The sequence below is a fragment of the Benincasa hispida genome, chromosome 2, assembly GCF_009727055.1.
Source record: "Benincasa hispida cultivar B227 chromosome 2, ASM972705v1, whole genome shotgun sequence".
Taxonomy (NCBI): domain Eukaryota; kingdom Viridiplantae; phylum Streptophyta; class Magnoliopsida; order Cucurbitales; family Cucurbitaceae; genus Benincasa; species Benincasa hispida.
Genome location: NC_052350.1, coordinates 32,441,525 through 32,464,669, shown reverse-complemented (window position 1 = coordinate 32,464,669; position 23,145 = coordinate 32,441,525). Strand labels below are relative to the sequence as shown.

At 32.7% G+C, this 23,145-nt stretch overlaps 2 protein-coding genes across 2 annotated transcripts; both read left to right on the top strand.

Moving 5' to 3' along the window:
- The first annotated feature begins 2,705 nt into the window (after positions 1-2,705).
- Positions 2,706-4,821, top strand: LOC120071252 (protein TIC 20-II, chloroplastic). The gene is made up of 2 exons (XM_039023409.1): positions 2,706-3,446; positions 4,569-4,821. The coding sequence occupies exon 1, from the start codon at positions 2,814-2,816 to the stop codon at positions 3,438-3,440; it is 627 nt and encodes a 208-aa protein (XP_038879337.1). The 5' UTR covers positions 2,706-2,813; the 3' UTR covers positions 3,441-3,446; positions 4,569-4,821.
- A 1,217-nt stretch (positions 4,822-6,038) lies between these two features.
- LOC120071250 (phosphoglycolate phosphatase 1A, chloroplastic-like) lies at positions 6,039-13,268 on the top strand. Its single transcript, XM_039023408.1, has 11 exons — positions 6,039-6,468; positions 8,164-8,231; positions 8,434-8,526; positions 8,597-8,668; positions 9,147-9,218; positions 9,489-9,548; positions 10,273-10,325; positions 10,556-10,653; positions 11,167-11,266; positions 12,426-12,529; positions 12,976-13,268. Exons 1-11 carry the CDS (start codon positions 6,165-6,167, stop codon positions 13,080-13,082), a joined length of 1,131 nt encoding a protein of 376 aa, XP_038879336.1. The 5' UTR covers positions 6,039-6,164; the 3' UTR covers positions 13,083-13,268.
- Positions 13,269-23,145: the final 9,877 nt, after the last annotated feature.

The following is a 23,145-nucleotide window of genomic DNA, read 5'->3' as shown; positions in this document are numbered from 1 at the left end:
AATCTTGTAGCCGACGAGACTAATGTAGTGAAGCTGATGGATGCGCTTACAAACAGGTATGAGAAACCATCTACCTAAGGCTTATCTTTTTAAGAAGTATTTCAATATGCAAATGGTTGAGAATGCTTCTGTAAATTCCTATATTAATGAGGTTACCACTTTCATTAATCAGTTAAAATCTGTTAAAATAGAATTTATGATAAGATGTATGCTATTCTATTATTAATATCTTTACCTGATAATTGGGAGACCATGAAAACTATCGTGTCTAACTCAATAGGGGATAACACATTAAAATTTTCAGGGATTTGTGATTTAGCTATATCTAAAGAAATTCATAGGAAAGACAGTAGTAAAGAATCATATGTTCAACTTTAGTAGTGACTAAAGGTATAGGCAAGGTAGACTCTGAAAAATGATGGGTCGAGTAGTAATAATAAAAAATGGAAGAATAGGAATAAGGAGATAAAGTGTTTATACTGTCACAAGAAAGGTTACTTCAAAAACCAGTGTAGGAAATTAGAAGATGATCAGAAAAGAAAACATGAGGTAAATTTGATTGAAACTAAAGAAGTAACGATAAATCTGGTTGAAACTAATGAAGAAATAATTAGTGATGTCTATGTTTGTGTTGAGAGTTACACAAAAAGTAATAACCATTCATTTGAATGGAGGTGCAGTTTCTGTACATATAGCTTCAAATAGGAGTCTCTATTCACATCTTTCACATCATGACATCGTAGTCTATTGAGAATGGGGAATGGAAGAGCTTTTAAGATCACTGAGATTGAGAACATTAATCTAAAGACAGAGTTTGGATAAAAGTTAGTACTATGAGATGTCAGGCTTGTGCCTAGGATGAAGATAAATCTCATCTCTACTGGCAAGTTGGATGATAAGGGTTACAGTTGTGAGTTTGGTAGCCGCCAGTGTAAACTCAAATTAGGATCCCAAGTAGTGGCAATTGACCACAGAGATTCCACATTGTATAGTTTTCGGTTTAGTATTGCCAAAGGATTAGAGAGACGATGAATGCCAGTTAAAGTTGCAGATGGTAGCTGTAGAGGTATAATTGAGCCAACAACAATGATAGCCAGTGTTGATCAGTCAGATCAAGATCCATCAGTTCAGAAGCAATTGAGAAGTCCGAGAGAGAAAATTAATGGCTATCACGAACCCTTAATTGTCAGACAACCAAATGAATTGATGAAGTCGTAGAAACGAATAAGGGCATCAAAGTGGATGGTCAAAGCAGTTACTAAGGTCAAGAATAAAATCTCCAGCTTGACAGCAAGTTTGAAGGAAGGAGTCAAACCACTTGTAGAATGTGTCTTCTTCAAGAACAGGTGTTCAAGATTGAAGAAGATATTAGTTGGTACCACTTAGTTGAAGTGGGAGTACGTGACTGTCTTTTATGTCTGGGGGATAGTTCCATGTAGCTTGCCTATACCTCATGGCAAGAACATATGAGTTACAATTATTTTTTTTTTTTATGGTTTCCTGTTTTGTTACTTTGTTGATTTTACAGGTTTTATGTTGAACCTTGGATTTTGCTAAGAAGATCGGAGATAACAATTGTAGGGGGAGCTTAGTCTTGAAGTTTGCCAAGATGATGAGTTTTGTTACAGTGAGAGACAAGATCGTTGTTTTGTCTCCAAGTGGAAGAATGTTGGGATTATAGAGACAAGCACTATCGAAGCACACATGATGGAATGAAAATATATAAATAACTATAATGAATGAGTTAATTAATTTTGACCGAAGTCAAAATTGAAAGGAAAAAGTTGTTGCTGTTAAAGTACCCAATTATGCTTGGCCCATATACATTTTAGATTATTGATAACCCATACATATAACATATATAAGTGTGTTTATGTGGGAATTTAGAGGCGGACAACAAATTGGTGGCCAAATTATTAAAAAAATAAAAACAAAAAAAGATGGGCGAAAAAAAAATGGTAGTGTGTGAGTGAAGTGGCAGAAGCAATTTTGTTTTGTGTAGTCCGGCTGGTGCCATTTTCCTTTCTTGAATTTTTGGTGTTTCTCTTTTATTGTTAATTTTAAAATATCGAGTTGTAGTATATGGAATCAAATAGTTCGTATTGGGCTATTTGAGAGAGTTTTGTAGTACAAGTTTTGAAACTGTATAATCTTCGTCGTAGAAGAACTTACAGTTGTAGAAGACTAGACTAGACTAGACGTAATCCTAAGTTTGGGGCGAACCAATATATTTTTTTATCTATTCTCTTTTTCTTTTGGTTAACTATTTTAGTAATATTATAATTGTTTATCTTTTCTGGTTCTAACTGACGGAAGTGGGTAATTTTAGATATAGTTTAGTTTATGCATTTTATATATATCTAATTATAAATTTCCGACATGAAGATGGTGCAGGTAATGAGTTTTAGGGTCTACTAATCTTCTTCTTCAAGTTTTTTTTGGGAAAAAAAAAAAAAAAACTCCTTGTTTGCATCCTAGGATGCGTAAGTAAAATCATTTCAAATTTAAGATTCAGGTTGAATAGAGAATGAGATGGGGAAGAAATGGAATAGTTTGTACAATTTTCTTTAAAAAATAAAATTGATCGGTTCGGTCCATCCGGTAGTTGGTCTATTGTTAGAAACCAAAAGAAAAAAAAAAAGCCGATTAATTATTTTTCATTTTGAGCTGTTATTACATCCATTTTCCCCAAAATTTAAATCTATTTGATAAAAACTAATTTCTTGAGCTTGAATTGAACTGTAAGCCCTCAGAAAAGAGCGTCGTTTCATCTTCTTCTTCACCCTCACTCTCGACGCCTCTGCTACAAAGAAATGGCTTCCAGTTCCATCCCTCTCCTCAATCTCTCCGTCAAAACCGCCTTTAGAGCCGCTCTAATCCCTCACTCCTCCGCCATCAAATCCCGCCACCGTTCTTCTCTCCCTTTTCTCCCCTCTAAACCCGCAAAATCCACCGTCTTTCGCATGTCCTACAACCCTACTCCAGCCACCGACCGCGTCATCTCCGCCGTTGCCTACACTCTCCCCTTCTTCAACTCCCTCCAGTACGGCCGCTTCCTCTTCGCTCAGTACCCGGCCCTCGGCTTCGCCTTCGAGCCACTCCTCCCGATTCTAGGGCTTTATCGCTCGATCCCGCACGCAAGCTTCGTCGCGTTCTTCGCGCTTTACTTGGGCTTGGTCCGAAACCCTAGCTTCAGCCACTACGTGCGCTTCAATTCGATGCAAGCGGTGACTCTGGACGTGCTGCTGGTGGTTCCGTTGTTGATACAGAGGATTCTGAGTCCGGGTCGGGGCGGATTAGGGTTTCAGATAATGGTTTGGGGCCATAATGGATTGTTTGTTTTCAGTGTTTTGTGCTTTGTTTATAGTCTGGTTTCTTGCCTTCTGGGTCGAACCCCTCACTTGCCCATTGTTGCTGATGCTGCTGGCAGGCAGATTTAGCTTCAGGTTTGTTCTTCAACCTTTCCTCTTTCTTCCATTTTTGGAATTTTTGGATAGATGAGTTTATAAATTTTAGGGTTTTGATTTTGCTCTGAAATTAGTGAAGTTCTGATAGTTTTGGGAGAAATCTGAATCCAATGAATGTAGATTGGTCTATACCCTCTAGAAGATGTATGAGAGAGGAATTGGGGAAAGTGTATTTTGATTGTGCATTTTTTTGGTTATAAGAGTTCTTTGCAGCTATACTGAATAACTTTATGAAGCTTTTGTGCAAGGTAAACTTTAGATAATAAGATCATAAACAGATTTATAAGAATAGATCCATGAATAACTTTATACTATTAATTTGAATAATTATATTAAGAATAATATTTTAAAAATCACATTTTCTCTAAAATTATTTTTTTTTAATTTTTAATATCATATAATTATTTTAAAAAATCAAACAAAAAATACTTCAAAGACTTTTTAAATCTATTTTTTAAAATTTGGGGCCTAAAAATGTATTTTTGAAAAACTCATAGATCATATAGACATATTTTTGTAAATTTTGAGACTAAAAAGGTACATTTTTAAAATTAATGGATCAAATATACATATTCTTCCAAATTTGGAGACTAAAAAGGTAATTTTTTTAATTCTAATAATATAACCATAAATTCGTATCAGAGATTTCATTTTGCAAATAGGAAGATGATGGACATTGTGAATGTACAAGACCAAATGAGCAAAAGTTGATAGTTTATGGGCAAAAAAATATCCAAAATTAAAGTAATGGCAATTTCTTTACAAGAAGAGGGGAATTCAATCTTTTATACCATGTCATAATTAAGTGGAAATTTATGTCTGAGCTAGATTTGTCTCTAACAACTATGTAACACAAAATATTTATAGTTATCATCTCAATATGATCATATTGATCGTAAAATATTTTTTAGAGAACTCATTTTTATTTAAATATATTTTAAAAGTTATTTTGAGTGGTTGTAAATACTCAATTTTTTTAAAAAAATAAGCCAAATATATCCTAAATACATTGATCTTTTTAACTTTTATTTTTTACATATTTTCTTAGCATGGGTATGCTTAAATTTCTATTTTTACATTTCCATTTTTGTTTTGTCATAGGGGCTACTATGATGTGGCAATCAACTAATATTTGTATGATGGATTTGGGGATTGTTTACCGATGACCTAAATTTTGTGAAATTGAAAGGGTTTGAAGGGGAATAGGTTGCGAGAATATGATGTATATGAGAATTGTTTAATACTACCAAACTTATTATACTTCGACCATCTACAAGCAATTATAGTACAAACATTGTATATAACAATTATTTCCAAGCTTAAGAAGTAAACTAAATGGAAAATAATTATATAAGTTGTAAATTGTAATAACCCAAATGAATAAACCTCAAGATCAAAATATTGTTCTATAGATAATTATTTATTCTGTATTGTTTTTAAGTAGACTACATCGTTCGTCTCAATTTAGTAAAACTATTGGACATTGAATTTCAACTCAAATTTAGATCTAAAATAAAGAGAGTGTAGGAGAGCATTTTAAAGTGGAATGAGATACTCAAGATAAATAAACAAGTTGAACGGAGTTATTTAAATGTTTACCATTATTGTATTTAATGAAGTTCTTTTCCTCCTTTCTCTCATCTAATTAAAAAAAAATGTTGAGGTTCAAATGACATTGTCTAAGGAGTATAATTTAACTTGTAAAATAATCAATTATATGAAGTGGGGATGGTGGATAGTGAATCATGAAAAGTAATCATTTATTAAAAGTATAAGGACTAGAATTAAATATTTGATAATACAAATACTAAAATTGAGCAAATACTCAAACACAGACCAATATTACATTTTAACCAATGTTCTTAGATTTGAGGATACGTGAACTCTATAAGAAGATAAAATCTAAAAAATTTGAAATTCTCTATGGAATTACTAGTTTTTATTCAACTGTTATAATCAATAATTTTTTTTTTAAGTACAAAAGGGTGGGGAAATTCGAATCATTGATCTCATAGTCGTTAACACATCTCGAAAATCAGTTGAACTATACTTCTTTTGGCTTATAATCAATAATTCTACTAACTTAGATTTTTGTTGCGAAATATAAAATTACCGTCTATTTTTTGTACCAAAATTGTTACAATGGTCTCCCACAACTTTTAGTTTTTCTATGTTAGGATGATTATCAAGAAGTATAAATTAAATTGATTTTGTGTTCAAGAATTTTAGAGTTGAGAGATCAAATTAATTGATTTTTAAAATGGTAATATATATCTTATTCATTAACTTTCGTGATAGTTTTCCACACCTTCGGTAGTTCTTTTCAAAAGTACAAATTGGTTTTTTTTTTTAAAAAAAATGGACCATTATAAAAGATGAGAGATCAAAGTAATTGAATAATAATACGTTAACTTACCCACTAAACCATAAACTATTCTTGAATTTACACAACAAATTGAAAGGAAATGCTGTGGACCATAAATGGCCCTTAGCGATTAAACTCCAAACATGGAAGATACTTGCAAAAGAAAGAAGAAAGAAGAAAGAAAGAAAGAGAAATTCTTGAATGGCTTATAATCCCAAACAAACGATGGAGCACCACTCATCCCACGTCACTCTTTTGTAAAAGGGCCTTTAACGGCCTCAAACTTCCAACACAGAAACCAAGGCTGCAGAAAAGAAAAGGCAGTAACCGATATGCTGACCAGAACAGGCACAGCGGCTTCTCATTCACCCATTGTTGCTTCTTCCACAAATGCATCCAAATCCTTTCTCAATTTGAGCCGCAATACCCCCAGATTCTTGGGTTTCAAGCACTTTTCCCCTATTCTATCCGATTGTTCCTGTTCTGGGTACGTCAGTTTTGGATGGAATAGTAGCTACAACAGGAAGTTTAATAGGTCTAGAATGGACGGTTTTGCCGTTCGTGCTTCTGCTCAGCCACTTCAGAACGCTGATGAACTCATTGATTCAGTTGAGACTTTCATTTTCGACTGCGATGGTGAGTTCTTTTCTTTTCCCAGTTCTCCCCAGAGTTTTTTTTTTTCTTTTGCATCCAAAATATAGGACTCTTTTGATTTTTGTCAATGGATCGTTGCTTTTCTGGCTGGTTTTTTTTTTGGGGGGGGTTTTGTTCAATTATTGATGTAGTCGAATTGACTGAACATATCCGCTTAATTTTTGAGTTAAATGGTGATTCAACATGATATCAAATAAGAGGTTCTATGTTTGAACTTCTGCAATGTTATATTTCTTGTTGGGCGTTTCCGCTCACAAGTGAGTGGAAGTGTTAAATTATTGATATAATTAAGTTTACCATAACCTATCACTTTAAGCTTCTGGGTTCATTGATGGTTTAATCGATTTTTTGTTGTTTAAATGGGAGAAATTGAGTTTACTTGAGCGAAGAGGTCTTTGAGGACTTGGTGATCTAGTTTGTCAAGTTCATTGGTTGTAGATGATGTTTTTGAATAATATGGTTCATATTTTATAAATCACCTTTTTTTTAAGCATAATGTCTTGGAGATTATATGAAATTACAAGAGGTGGAGAGGATAGCTATGCTCCAAACCATGGAAGATTCACAAGAAACTCTTCCAATTTGTGTAACAGTCAACCACATTGTGGCAGCTATTTGAACGGAGAGAATATTTTACACCATGTAAGGTACAGAAAAAAAAATTCTTAGAATGTCTACATGGGTTTATACGTCATAAGAAGTTCAATAGTTTCTTTCCAACCAAAGATTCCAAAAGGAACAATCTAGTGAGTTGGAGAGTTGCAGCAGAGTCTCCTTGCTTTGTTGAAAGGGTTACCATTAAGTTCTGATTCTCGGTGTAGATTTTCGAGCGACACTTGCCACATGAATGAAACTTCATGTAGTCCCAAAATAATTAACAATTTCACAGTGGTTGAAGGTATGGTTCAGCTCCTGTTTGCTCATGATTGTTGGAGCTTCATTTTAGGATTAATCTTATGCATATTGGCCATGAACATTAATTATAGTTCGACTCAACTCCTAGGGGAAAATTTCACTTTCCTTGATATTTGGTGTGCCAAATATACTGAGCTTGGATAAAAGGGATTCCACTGTGAACAACTATGGGTTGACCATACCAAGTGGTCAATAAAACTGAATATAACTTATAAGTATTAAAGAGCTTAGAGAGAATAGGTTCAAACCATGGTGGCTACCAGGATTTAGTATTCTAAAAGGTTCTTTGACTACTAACTGAATGTAGTAGGGTGAGCCGGTGAAGCGGTCCGGACACTCATGGATGATCTGGCTCGTTTGAAAGGTTGATCATGTGAAGAAGATGGAAAAGGGCAGCTCATTCTCAAAGCCATAAATTTGTATAAGTTTTTGTGAGGAGAGGCTATTAACAACATTTTAATTAAAATTGTTTTGTAAGTACGTTAAAGGAAAATGTCTACCACAGTTACAGTGGTTCCACTTCCAATGTTGTTTTTCACATCACGAAAAGAATCAAGAATCTCATAGCCCCATTTGAATTTTTACTTAATGAAAGTTTGCATTCCCCTAGCTAATGTGCCACATTTGGAGAACTTTTCGTCAAATTTTTTAACAGTTTTGTATCTAGGATGGGAAATATACAAGAGAAAGTATTAGTTCAGACTCTGTTATATTATTTTTCTCCACTTATGGTTTTAAAGATTTCCAATGATTTAACTGCAGGGGTTATATGGAAAGGAGACAAGCTTATAGATGGAGTTCCAGAAACCCTGGATATGCTTCGATCAAAGGTATAAAACTAGATCTTCTAACCCACTTTTGGTAACTTATGGCCTTAAAAACAGTGGTGATGGGTACAAATTAATAGAAAAATTCATACATGAGTGAAAATGATGCACAATTTTGAAGTTTTCTTCAGTTGATGGATCATTTTGCCTTTTCTTTCTTCTATCTTTTATTATTTTTATTATTTATTATTTTTTTTAATTTCAGGGAAAGCGATTAGTTTTTGTTACCAACAATTCAACAAAGTCCAGGAAACAATATGGCAAAAAGTTTGAGACACTTGGTCTTAATGTCACTGAGGTCAGTGACTTAAAGTTCTCGAGTCGAATTCCATTTCAAATTGTAATCTAACTAAATTTAAATATTTCAGGAAGAAATTTTTGCATCATCTTTTGCTGCCGCTGCATATTTGAAGTCTATTGATTTCCCAAAGGAGAAGAAGGTACTTGCTTGCTTTGGCTATGTATCTCTTCTACTTGTCAAAAACGTAATAGTAGACAGCCAGAGATTCCTATTGACTAGTCATGAGCCAATTCTTTTTGACAAATAAACAAAATGCATATTTCATTAGTTTGATACTGTTTAGCTATCTATCATAATGGGCATCATCTTTCATCTATTAGCCAAGGGTTACTTCAAAACTAGAGGCTCACAGGGTGGAATTTATTTATTTATTTTTATTATTTTTAGAATATGAGACCATAGAAATAAGATAGAAATTTGAACCTATGACTTTTAAGGAGCGTAGAAATATCTTAACCATTGAGCTAAGCTTATTTTTACATTATCTAATCCATTGCATTTATTGCACTAACTTCCTATATCTCAAAGTTTTCAAGGTTCTTATGATTTTTCAAGTGAGTAGAAATTTCCATGGCAATGAAAAATTTTAGCCTGAACTTGTGACTTTGTGGTGTCAGATTTATGTGATTGGTGAGGATGGCATCTTGAAAGAACTTGAACTCGCTGGATATCAGTACCTTGGTGGACCGGTATATATGATGAAATTTATTAATTTTCACGAGCTATGAAATATCCTGCCCCCTCTATGCGGCCAGTTCTTATCTCGCAAGTCTGTGAAATGTGATGTGACTTTGATTAATAAATGCATATGTCAAACGTTTTTGGCAGTGATCACTGGACCTGATTCGTAATTGTTACGACATTGCTGTATTTCATCACATAAACCTTAAAAGTTTAATGTCATTTGTCAGGATGATTAGATGTGAAGTAAATAGAGTAAATATTTCATCTTCTTACAGGAGGATGGTGGGAAGAAGATAGAACTAAAGCCAGGCTTTCTGATGGAGCACGATGAGGATGTACATTTCTAATCTTGCTTGCTTTATATACAAATTGCTTATTTGGATTTCCTTTGGATAATCTCAAATAGGATTGAAGATGTAACTTTTCTTTGTTTCCTATAGGAAGAAAAAAAGAAAAAGAAAGCGTGTAACTTCTCTCAACTACTATCACTTATCAGAAATATTTCTAAGTTTTATTCTGAGCTGAAGAGCTCTAAGTAAAACTTTACTGAGCTAAAACAAATTTAAGCTATTGAGGAGGTCTTAGAGAGACTCTCTGAACTCTCCCTGCCACGGTCTTGATAGCCAAAAAATCACCGCCCCAATCCTGCCAATTACATATTGATATCCTGTGGAATACCCTTCTTTGCCACCTTTCTTATTCCTTTTGTTTATAAACCAAATAGTTAAACTAGATAGAAACATAGAAGATAGAAGAACTATCGTAACTAGTAATTCAAGGCACTTGGACCTTCCTCTTGCCTAAACCAACTAAACCGATGCTTACCTTTCTCTCCTCCTCATTCACTCTAACTATAGTGAATCCCTATGAACAAGTTCTTCAGCTAATTACTAACATACCCTTATTACCCTAATGATATTCCTAACTATCCAAATGCTGTTCCTATCACTTTCATACATTAATCTAGCTCAGGGCTTACTATATTCAATCAAGAATCTCCTCTTTCTCATTTTCGCTCCATAGTTGAATATTATCTAAACAAGTTTTTTTTCCATGAAGGTGGGAGCTGTTGTGGTTGGATTTGATCGATACTTTAACTATTACAAAGTGCAGTAAGTCTTGCCCTCTATTAAACATTACTCATTAACTCGGTTCTGTAGGTGACGATCACAACTTAATTCTAAAATAATTATTTTGTTTATTTCGTTCTTTTTTGAAAGGTGATGTGGTGAAATACTTTCTTTTAATTGTGTAGCCTATTTGTTTGCAACTATGTTGAGCTATATTCATAATGGTTTGTCATAAGAAACTTTTTGTAAACGTTCTTTTTTTGGCAATGAAGGTATGGAACACTCTGCATACGAGAAAATCCTGGCTGCCTCTTCATTGCAACTAATCGTGATGCTGTGACTCATCTGACAGATGCGCAAGAGTGGGCAGGTTTAGTTCTCTCCTGTTTTCTCTGGTTTCTAGTACCTATTTGTGGGAGTAGTAATTGATCATTACTTTTACTTGGTTAGGTTTTGTCGCGTATACAAATAAAGCCACGTATTAGTTAGATAAGGGGAAAATTATAGGTATATAAGTGAGAACAACTATCTCCAATAGCATCGACCTTTTGGAGTTCTAAAACAAAGTCATGAGGGTTTATGCCCAAAGTGGACAATATTATACGAATGTAGAGATAGGTAGAGGTTTTGTCGTCCTTAACAGGTTTCAATTTGTTTCCTTATGATTTACAACGAACCAATGACTTACCAGAATAAGGATTATGAGTTCCATTTTGTTGAAGTAGATCATTGTATTTGAAGCTGAAATCAGAAAGTTCTAAAAAAATTGATTTTTTTTCCTTATTTTTTCCCCTTGTTTTTATAGATTTTAATAACTTGTGTACATGGGGAATGCTCTTTAGCCTTTTTTTTTTTTTTTTTGTGTGTGTGCCACATACATCAGGTGGTGGTTCAATGGTTGGCGCTCTTTGCGGATCGACTCAACGTGAGCCATTAGTTGTTGGGAAGCCCTCAACTTTCATGATGGACTACTTAGCAAACAAGTAATGTTTATATGTTGCTGATCTGTTCAAAATTATGTAGATGTTAGATGCTTGATATATCTACGCAACTTTTCACATAAAAAGGTCTCATAATTGTCTAATGATATACAACAGAGTATCTGGTTAGTTTATGTACCTCTCGTAGGATGTGATTGGGAATGTCTTAAGAAGTGCTTTTATCCCTCTATGTCTATGTGGTTGGCGTAGCATAAGGATCAATGAAAATAGTAAAAGGCTTAGAGAAAATGAGTTCTAGTTATGGTGGCGACCTACTTTAGATTTTATACCTTAAGTGTTTTCTCGGCAATCAATTATAGCAGGATTAGATGTTGTCCTCTAAAAATAGTATAGGCTTCCCCAAGTTGATCTACACACTCAAGTAGATTACGAAAAATAAAAAAATCATAAATTTCTATGTAGGAACTTCATGCAAGATAGGTTTGTGCAAGTTGATCTAGACACTTGTGGATATCTAAAGAAAAAAAACATGTATTTCTGTGTAGGAACTTGATGCAGTCATACATGAACCTTACAAAAATGAATTATTGACACAATTACTACGAATGCACTGATGTGAAAGAGAATGCTATTATCACATACACATACCAAGAGTTGTGGAATAGTTGGTCATTGGCAATAAATTGCTGTATTATTCCAAATTCATATCAGCCTTACAAATTAGCATCTATAAAAGCCTGACACAATTTGAGTAAACAGTATTCTATTTCTTTAAAGATTATTATCACCTTCAAAATGTGTCTTATGGAATTTTTTTTCTTTAATCTATGAAGAAAGCTGTTGACTGTAGTTCAAGGTTGATGTCAAATCATGTATCAAATATGTGTATAACAAGGCATGCTAGAAAGGAAGAACAGAAGCCTAATTCAGGATAGTCTGGGCTGGAACATAGTTAGCAAGAATTTTCGGGTCGAACCAACACATTCAGGTGTAAGATAAATGTGTCATAGGATGTTTTTGGAAAGTTTCTTTGAGAGAGAGGGGAGTTCTAGAACTCACCTCATCTATATTTGTTTAACTAACGAAGTATCGGTGGTCATTCTTTGTTTTCTTAATGTCGAATATTGAATAGAAACAAGCTTGCTTCTCTGTTATCTTATATCCTTCTAAACAAATAATGTTATTCTCATGCCAATTATAGGTTTGGGATTCAGAAGTCACAAATCTGCATGGTTGGAGATAGATTAGATACTGATATTCTGTTTGGACAAAATGGTGGTTGCAAGACCCTTCTTGTTTTGTCAGGTAATAAATTTTCAGTTTTAAGTCTTCTTTTTCCTCTTGAAGTTTAGCATTTATTCTATTTTAGTCCCTAAACTTTTTTAGCATTATGAAATTTGTCATCACGAAAACTATTAAATATGACACATGTACATCCTTTTAAGGTTACATACAAACGATTTGGTGTTGGATTTTCTATTGAAATAAAGAGTTACTAGCAAGGACCAACATAAGTTTTTTTTATATAAAGTCTAAGAACTAAAATATAACATTTAGATTTTGAGAGACTAAAATATAAGGGTTTAATTTTATTTTTTTTTAATACAATTGGGGGTAGGGAGATTCGAACCAAAAATCTTTCGGTTATTAACCTACTTGTATATCAATTGAGCTATGCTCGGTTTGGCTAAAAAGTCAATTCTTGTTGCATGATAATAGAAAACTTTGATTTACTTTGGTTTGTTTCGTAGGTGTTACAAACTTGTCAACACTTCAAAGTCCCAACAACTCTATACAACCAGATTTCTACACCAACAAGATTTCAGATTTCCTCTCTCTCAAAGCTGCCACTGTATGAGATCACTCAGCATGTACAACAACTATTTGTTTTTTATCCTCAATTCTTGAAATGCAATGGTATATTATCACTATCAGGACTATATATGAATCCAGAATTATATATTGGTATGAATTTGTATTTTTATTTTTAAAGATTGATCATGAAAGGAAAAAAAAAATGAAAAAGAACAAATATTTTGGTTTAGAACTTCTTTAATAAGTATTCAAGTTTTCACTTTTATCCATGTTACATAAAATATTGGCTAAATATACAAGGTGTCTCTAATCTCTTGAAATTCTAAAATTTATCTTTAACGTATTGAAAAATTTGAATCAAGGTTATATAAAAAAATTTAAAAACTTCATTAACAAAAAAATTGATAAATCATTAAATTATTATTTTGAAGTTGGAACATATTTAGATTCATGAATATGTTACTAAGATGCTACTAGACATATGAAGTCTGTAACTGTTGGGATGTATGCCTTAAAACCTCGTAGTTAATATATTATTTGAAGTAATGGTTGATTATTTTATATATGTAATAATTCATTAAAGAAAGATTTAAGGTTATTTTATGAAACTTGAACAATATGTGGTAAACATATAAGTGGATTATGTTCAAATAATAATCTAAGTGGTTTGTAGTTTATAGATAAAGTTAGGTACCTTATCCTGGTGATATAACAGATACAACCGATTTTGTAATTGTTACAAGGGTTGTAAAGTGTTAAAAATGATTTTATCTTAATCGTTCATGTAGAGACATGCAAGTGAGAGTATCCTATACAAATAGTTTGTATAAGACTAGGCCGTGAAATGATTAATCTCTTTTTATAACAGCATTAATTGAAAAGATTAACATTTCATAAGATAACCATAGGTAACTCGGTCTCAATCCTAAGTAAGTTATAAACTCCTATCTATGAGGGCAGTTCTTTGATTTGTATGGGTGAGATTGGCCCAACTCGCCGACTCAATAGGTTTACTATTTTGAGATTTGTCCGAGTAGGGAATTGGAAACATAGCTACACTAGAGGAATTCACTTCTTCCTGTCTTTAGGGTAAATAGATGAATTACTCCTTTAAATGCTAACTCAGGGTCTTGAACAAATCCACCTTAAGTGTTGAAAGAGTCTCAACGTAGTGGGAGGGTTGCAAACCCACCTATTCGCTATATGGGTTTAACTGAAATCCTAGCTATGGTAGTTGATGGTAAGGTTGAGGATCCATTGTCTTACAAGAAGGCAATGGAGAATGTTGACCGAGATGAATGGATCAAAGCCATGAATCTCGAAATGGAGTCTATGTACTTCAATTCAATTTGGGATCTTGTAGATCAACTTGATGGGGTTAAACCTATAGATTGTAAATGAATCTACAAGAGGAAACGAGGTACTGATGGGAATGTGCAAACATTCAAGGCTAGACTGGTGGCAAAGGGTTATATCTAGGTAGAGGGAGTCGACTATGAAGAGACTTTCTCGCCTCTTGCCATGCTGAAATCTATCCGCATCCTCCTATCTATTGCCTCATACTATGACTATGAGATATGACAAATGGATGTCAAGACTGCTTTTCTGAATGACAATCTTGAGGAGACCATTTATATGGTGCAACCCGAGGGATTCATAGTCTAAGGTCAAGAGCAAAAGGTTTGCAAGCTGAATCGGTTCATTTATGCACTGAAAAAAGCATCTCGATCTTGGAATATAAGGTTTGATCAGAATGTTGATGAGCTTTGTGTCTACAAAAAGATCATCAACAGTTCAGTAGTTTTTCTAGTGTTATATGTAGATGATATCCTACTCATTGGGAATGACGTAAACCTACTGACTTCAGTTAAGAACTAGCTTGCAACCCAATTCCAAATGAAAGATTTGGGAGAGGCTCGGTTTGTTCTTGGGATTTAGATCTTTCAGGATCGAAAGAACAAAATTCTAACACTATTTCAGGCATCGTACATTGACAAGATGTTGATCAAGTACTCGATGCAAAACTCCAAGAGGGGCATTTTTCCTTTCAGGCACGAAGTTACATTGTCTAAGGAATAGTGCCCTCAGGAGGTTGAGGAAATGAGATGGGTTCTCTATGCATCTGTCGTAGGCAGTTTGATGTATGTGATGTTATGTACTAGACCTGACATCTGCTACGTCGTAGGAATAGTCAGTAGATATCACTCTAATCCAAGATATGATCATTGGACAACCGTTAAGAATATCCTCAAGTATCTTCGGAGAACGAAATACTACATGCTTGTGTATGGTTCTAAGGATTTGATCCTTACAGGATACACGGACTCTGATTTTCAGACTGATAGGAATTCTCGAAAATCCACTTCAGGATCAGTGTTCACTCTTAACGGAGGGGCTGTAGTATGGTGAAGCACCAAGCAATGGTGCATCGCGGACTCCACCATGGAGGCCGAGTATGTAGTGGCTTGTGAAGCTGCTAAGGAGGCCGTTTGACTCAAGAAATTCCTGACTGATCAGGAAGTTGTTCCAGACATGTCTAGACCCATCACTCTTTATTATGATAATGGTGGTGCTGTGGCGAATTCACGTGAGCCTCAGAGTCATAAACGCGGCAAGCACATTGAGTGAAAATACCATCTCATCCAAGAGATTGTGCATCGAGGGGACGTGGTTGTCACGAAGATAGCTTCAAAGCACAATGTTGTTGATTCGTTTACGAAGGCCCTCACGGCTATAGTGTTTGAGGGTCACCTGCAGAGTATGAGTCGATAGGACATACCACAGCTGGACTAGGGCAAGTGGGAGATCTTGTACTGGGCTTGTTTGTGCCCTAGTTTATTGTTTTGTGTACTTGTAATTTGATTATCTTGTACACCCCACTAGCTTTAGGACAAGTGGGAGATTATTGGGGTTGATGCCTTAAATCTCATAGGGTCCTATAGTTTGTAAACACTTGTATGAACAAACATTCTGTAATTAATAATATATAATATTTTATTCACTTCTGTCTATGAAATATATGATATTTTAGTTGCATTAACCACAAACCAATAAAATAAGATCCATGGTTATCGTTGTAACTTAAACATGTATGTGGAGACATACAACTGGATCGTGTTTAAGTGATAACCTAAATGGTCTGTAGTATATGGATAAGGTCGGGTACCTTATCCTAGTGACACTACGAGTATGGTCCACTTTGTAGGTGTTACAAATGTTGTAAAGTACTACAAATGATTTGATCTTGATCATTCATGTATTAGACATGCAAGCGGGGATATTCCATACAAAGGAGTTTGTATAAGATCAAACCACGAAATGTTTAGTCTCGTTATATAACGACGTTCATAATTGAGACTTTCATTTCACTAAGATGACCATAGGTAATATGACCTTAATCCTGAGTGAGTTGTGAACTCCTGCCTATGAGGGCGGTCCTTTGATTTGCATGGGTGAGAGTGGCCAGATTGTCGACTCAACAAGCCTATCATTTTGGGGTTTTGTCTGATTGAGGAGCTAGAAACTCAGCTACACAAGATGGAATTCACTATTTCCCCGAAGGAGGGGTAAGTAGATAAATTGCTCCCTTAAAGGTTGATTCTGGGTCTTGAACAATGTGGTGCCACACCCTCTCTTGGCCCCAGAGGGGTTTAGTCATAGTGGGACTATGATCTATTGTTCATTAGAGGGATCAGTGGTATTTAAGGAGTTAGATGTAACTACAGGGACAAAACGATAATTTGGTCCAGCTATACTTACAAGCGATTTGTGAAGGGTTATCGTACTGATTGGTTATATCCAATGGACACAAATATATTTGTAGTACGAAGAGTGCAGTTGTCGGTCTTTAGTGGAGTGTTTGACAATTAATGGATGGTGGATAATGTGATTAAAGAGTTTAATCAGTTATTCACGTACCGTTGGAACTTCAAGCTACATGTTCATAAGGTCCCCTTGGTAGCTTAATGGATTTAAGTTGAGAATCAGTTTTTTTGTTCATTTGAAATGTTCAAATTAATAAGAGAGAATTTAATTATATATGATATAATTGATATAATGTAATTAATACATTATTGTTTAATTGGAGGAACAAAAATTTGAATATAATTCAAATATATTTTCTATGAATAAGATTCATAGTTGTTAAATTTAATATAAATATGATTTATATTAAATGCCATAAAATGGAAAAAAAAAACTATGGTTTATATATTGTATATGATGCAATATTAAAACTATAGGTTATAAATATAATATGATAAGTTAGTTATCATATTTATTTATAATTATTAATTATTTTATTATTAAATTCTTTTTCTCCATAACCACCCTTAGTAGGTAGTTATTTAGTTTTATGGAAAATTGGGATAAATGAAAATTGTTTTTATTATTCCGGAAATAAGTGAACGAGTGAAAAGGCGTTAGTAATCGAGTTACTATACGATCACTTGAGAGACTAAATGATTGAGTAGGAAGTCTATGCGATAGACTAGTTCGTCTACACAATAGTGTTGTTTACTACACAATCGTCTTCCTCCTAAACTCTAATCTTCCCCTCTAACCAAAATTAGCCAGAGTCCACGACTTCTGGATTCTCACATCGAGAATACCAAGATATCCAAGTGGCAGTGTCCTATTTGGTTCGAGGATCGAATTGTTGTTTACTGCTTGTTCGAGAGGAGTGTTCGTGACTTGTTCGAAGCGTTCGTGAACGAGTTCGTTTGAGGGATTACTTGAAGAAGGGTTCTTCAAAGGTATAATCTCTAATCCTTTGTTTTTATTTCCAAAGCATGTTGTAATTTAAGTTTGATGCATAATCTGTTCTGTATGACTGTAAATGTATGTGTTCAATCACAATGGGATATGGACGATCCGCTTCCGCTCAAAGGTCCTCTGTAAACGGAGTTCCTTCACCACTAGCTTTAGGTCAAGTGGAAGATTATTGGGATTGATGTCCTAAATCTCATAGGGTTCTATAGTTTGTAATTGTAATGTACAAACATCTTATTTTTTTAATAAAATATATGATGCTTTATTTCAATTTGAGTAGCATTAACCATAAACCAATAAACTAAGATCCAAGGTTATTTTGTAGCTTAAACATGTATGCAGATACATACGGGTGGATCATGTTTAAGCGATAATCTAAATGGTCTGTAGTAGATGGATAAGGTTGGATACCTTATCCTACTAACACTACGAGTATGGCCCGCTTTGTAGATGTTACAATTATTGTAAAGTGCTACAAATGATCTGATCCTGATCATTCATGTGGAGACATGTGAGCGGGAATATTTTATACAAAAGAGTTTGTATAAGACCAAACCAAGAAATGTTTAGTCTCATTATTTAACACCGTTCATAATAGAGATTTACATTTCACCATGATGACCATAGATAACATAACCTGAATCTTGAGTGAGTTGTGAACTCCTTCCCATGAAAGCAGTCCTTTGATTTGTATGGGTGAGAGTGGTCAGATCGCCGACTCAATAAGCCTACCATTTTGGGGATTCGTAAGATTGGAGAGCTGGGAACACAACTATACAAAAAGGAATTCACTCCTTCCCCAACATCTGGGTAAGTATATAAATGACTCCCTTAAGGGCTTATTCCGAGGCTTGAACAAAGTGGCGTCACACCTTCTCCTGGCCCAAGAGGGGTTTGATCATAGTTGGACTATGATTTATTGTTCATTAGAGGGATCAATGGTACTTAAGAAGTTAGATGTGACTATAGGGGTAAAACAGTAATTTTGTCCCAACTGTACTTACGAGAAATTTGTGAAGGATCATCGTATTATTGACTGGTTATATCCAATGGACACAAAACAATATATGTAGTTCGAAGAGTGCAATTTTCAGTCTTTAGTGGAGTGTCTGATAGTTAATGAATGGTGAATAATTAATTAAACTTTTAATTAAAGGAGTTTAATTAATTATTCACGTACCGTTACAGCTTCAAGCTATAGGTCTAGAGGTCCCCTCGGTAGCTCAACGAGAACAAAGGAGAATCATTTTTTGGATTAATTTGAATTGTTCAAATTAATTGAGGGAATTAATTATATGTTATATAATAAATTTATTTTTAATTACTATAATATATTTGATAGATTATAATATAATGTATACTTGAGAAGCAATAAATATTTGAATATGATTCAAATATTAATTATATGAACTGGATTCATATGATTAAAATTTAATATAAATGGGATTTATATTAAAAGTCATTGGTAAGAGAGAATTAAAACTATAGGTTATAATGTATTTGATACAATATAAAAACTATAGATTATATGTTATATTTGGTATAACATATAGTTTAATATATATTATATGATAAAGTAGTTATCATATATATATATTAAATGTTTTATTAAATAAATCAATTAATTTAATTTAATTTATTAATTTATTTAGAAAACTAATTTTGGGAGGGAGTGGTAACTCCTTCCCTTCTTTTTGCTCTCTCAGGCGTGTGAGTGAATGAGTAGGCTCCCAATTCTCTGCAAAGTGTGAAAACAGAAAAAAGATACAAAGTTCTTCCCTCTCTACAGAAAAGTTATGTGAGTTTTTTCTTCTCCTTATCTCCTCTCTCAAAATTCTTCCCTCTCTACCAAAATAATCGGAGCCCACAACTCCTGGGTTCTCCCAGAGAATACTGAGGTTTCCTTCGCGGTAGTGTCCAATTGGAGATCGAGGGATTTTCCGGTGAAAATTAGGTCTTCAAAAGTAAGGGTTCTTGAACCCAATTTTATTTTTATGTAATTTCAAACATGCTGTGAACTTTGATTAATTGCATAATTTTCTTATGTTCTTGCTGTAAAATTATGATTTCTTATATTTTGGGTTTGGGTCCGATCCCATGTTCCGCTTAAGGACCTTCAATGACTAAAGTGGCACATACCAGGGGGTAGCGACTGTTTATTAAAAACACAGGACTCTGCTAAGTGGTAACACAATGTATAGAGTCTGACACCCCTACAATAACAATAGGATGTAGGATGATTTAACTAAACTTAATCCTACTAAGTTATCATGAACTTCTACTTCTATCAACGTTTCTTTCATTTTATGATTGATGTAATACAATCACAAATAATCTAAATAAACATAATGACAATAAAGAAACCACACGTGACACGACAAGAAAACAAGTTTGTTAGAGAGGTTTATTTGGTTTACTTTTTTTAGTATTGCATTATTGAGTCTAGTCCACTAAATTTGGCCATTCAACACACAAACATATGAAAAAGAAAAGAATGGGAAGAAAAATGACAAGTTTAGGGTACCAAAATTCAACAAAATCCTACCATAGAAAGTAAAAAGGCATCAACTTTAGGCCAATTAAAATGCAAATGGACCCTATTTAGCTTTCCCCCCTCCACCAATCATGTGCAATCCTTTTTGTTTTTCTCAATTCTTAGATCCTTTTGGGTTTATATCCAAAAAGAAAGGTTAGAAACAACCCATATTATCACCAATTAAATGTAGTCATCTTTGGATATTTGTTTGGTCAAATATGAGCCTTTTTCCCAAAAGAAAAAAAAAAGTAATAATTTATTAACAAATAATTGTATGGCTTTTCTTTTTTTCTTTTCTTGATCCTATTAGGTTAATGGATGTGTTGTGTTGTTTTTATTTGCTTGTTTGTTTTTGGTATTTTATTTTAGGGATTTATAATTTTTTTTTTTTAGACAATATGTGGGGTGGGAGAATCAAACTTCTTACTTTGAGGTTACCTCTAACTTTTCGAGGTTGATAGTACAAACAATATGCTAATTGAAAATATATTGTTTTTTCTCTTGGAGGAAAAATGATTTCTAAGGGAGTTTAATCTCTAACTATCCGAGTTAATGTTTTCCCACCTACCTAAGATATTCTAAAATTATTAAAATAAATTTTGTCATTATTGAAACCACTTCAAAACACACTTATAATTACTTGTTGAAATTAATTTAATATTTAATTTATATTTTTAAATATAATTTTTATATCATGGGACCTTAAACTTTAATAATTAAAAAGCATATTTTAAAGGGATTTTGAAAATGAAAAAAAATTAGATCACTCTCAAAGCATTTCAGTTTTGTTTTTTCCATTCCTAGTTCATTGAATGTTTTAAAATTATAATGTTTGCTGTAGTCCTTAACCTATTGTGTTATTTTATTTAGTTCATAAAAGTTTAAATGTTTATTAATCTAATTGTGTTTTTATATTTTTAAAAACTATGGTGTGTTTGAAACAACTCATTATAAAATAAAATAAGAAATTCATTTTTTCAACTTCGTTGGTTTCTAAAGTATATTTGGAGTAGCTTTTGAGATTAAATTCCTAAGAACTCGTTTGATAAAGTTTCTATTTTCTGTTTTTCGTTGATAATCATTTTTGTTTCTTGTTCCTAAAATTTGAGAGACGTTTCTAAAATTAAGCCAAAATTGAGGAACCGTAAAAAGTAGTTTCTCCACTCCATTTTATTTATTTAAAGTTATTCCAAAAATGTAATAAAGTGGAGACTTCGTAATTAGTGAGGAAGCATGTCCATATCACTTTTCAACTTCATAGTTTTAGGATCAACTTTTTTTATTTTTTTATTTTTTTATTTTTCTTTTCTCTCTATATTTTTTAATTTTTTTATAATTATTTTTTTATTTATATTTATTTTCTGCTTTCTTTCTTTCTTTTATAATTCTATTTCTCTATTTTTTTTATTTCTTTTATAATTATTTATTTCTTTTATAATTATTTATTTTCTTCTTTCTTTCTTTTGTATTTTCTATTTCTCTACCTTTTTTTTATATTTCCTTTATAATTATTTCTTTCTTTTATTTATAATTATTTTCTTTTTTATTTTTTTTATATCTATAAGTTAATTTAATTTTGAATTTTGAATTTTCAAATATTTTGATTTTCAAATTTCAAATTTTCAATAGGGTTGTTTTCAAATATAGAAAAATGAACCAAAATATATACAAATATAGCAATTTTAATTTTGAATACAAGAAACGAGAAGCAAGAAATAGTTATCAAACAAGTTTATGTTCTTGTTTTTTTTCAAGAAATATGAAACAGAAAACAGGAATGGTTATCAAACATATTCCTATTTCTTATTCCCAAAAAAGAGGAAATAAGAAACAGGAAACTGAAACGTTATGAAACGGGCCCTAAAAAACTCATTTCTTCTAACTAATAAAATTCATATAGTATCGCTACTCTATAATACTTTTTATATTTAAGTTTGAAATATAACGAACTTATTTTCTTCATTGTACAACTAACTTTTTAAAAAAGTCTAGTTGCTAATAATTATTCTAGAAGCTATAATAATCTCATACTGATCCTATAACTATTTTAGATATACAGTGTCGTTATTATTAGTAGTAGTAGTAGTACTTGATTAATATAGATAAACAATGTGGTTTTAATGGTACTAGTTGGATAACACGTGCAATGCACGTGGCTTAAAATATTTATAGGTTAGTTTTTATGATAATTTTAAATTTTGATTGAATTTATTTTTTATTGAGTTTAATCCGTAAATGTTTATTATGAAATTAAGTAATTAAAGAAAATAATATCTAAAACTATGTATTTATTGTTTTAAGTTAATTTTACAATATAAATGACATGTGTTGGACGTGGTCGAAAACCTTTTTAGACATAATTTTTAAGGAGAAAATAAGATTTTTGAATAAATATACTTATAAATAAGTTTAGATTTTAAATATTTGACATGAAATTTAAATAGTTGTTTTTAAATGTATAAAAATGAACCAAAATATTTATAAATATAGCAAAATTTCACTGTCTATCTGCGGTAGATCACGATAAACTTGACAGACTATTATCTATGTCTACCCGTGTCATGATAGACATAGATAATAGTCTATCGTGGTTTATCACGATTTATCTGTGAAAAATTTTAAAAGTACTATCGTGGTGATATTTTACCATTATTTGTAAATATTTTTAACAAATTTGTCATTTAAATAATTTTTCAAATTTTAAAAGTATAGAAAGATATAAAAACTAGAAAAGTATATGGATATTTAAAGTACATATGATCTAATTAGAATAAAATTTTAAATTTGGAGATAACAATGC

Bases quoted from the DNA above. Each gene is read 5' to 3' on its own strand.
- LOC120071250 (XM_039023408.1), top strand. From the start codon at position 6,165: ATGCTGACCAGAACAGGCACAGCGGCTTCTCATTCACCCATTGTTGCT. The intron at 9,219-9,488 runs GTATATATGATG...ATCTTCTTACAG, and splicing joins ATCAGTACCTTGGTGGACCG to GAGGATGGTGGGAAGAAGAT. The intron at 12,530-12,975 runs GTAATAAATTTT...TTTGTTTCGTAG, and splicing joins GACCCTTCTTGTTTTGTCAG to GTGTTACAAACTTGTCAACA.
- LOC120071252 (XM_039023409.1), top strand. From the start codon at position 2,814: ATGGCTTCCAGTTCCATCCCTCTCCTCAATCTCTCCGTCAAAACCGCC.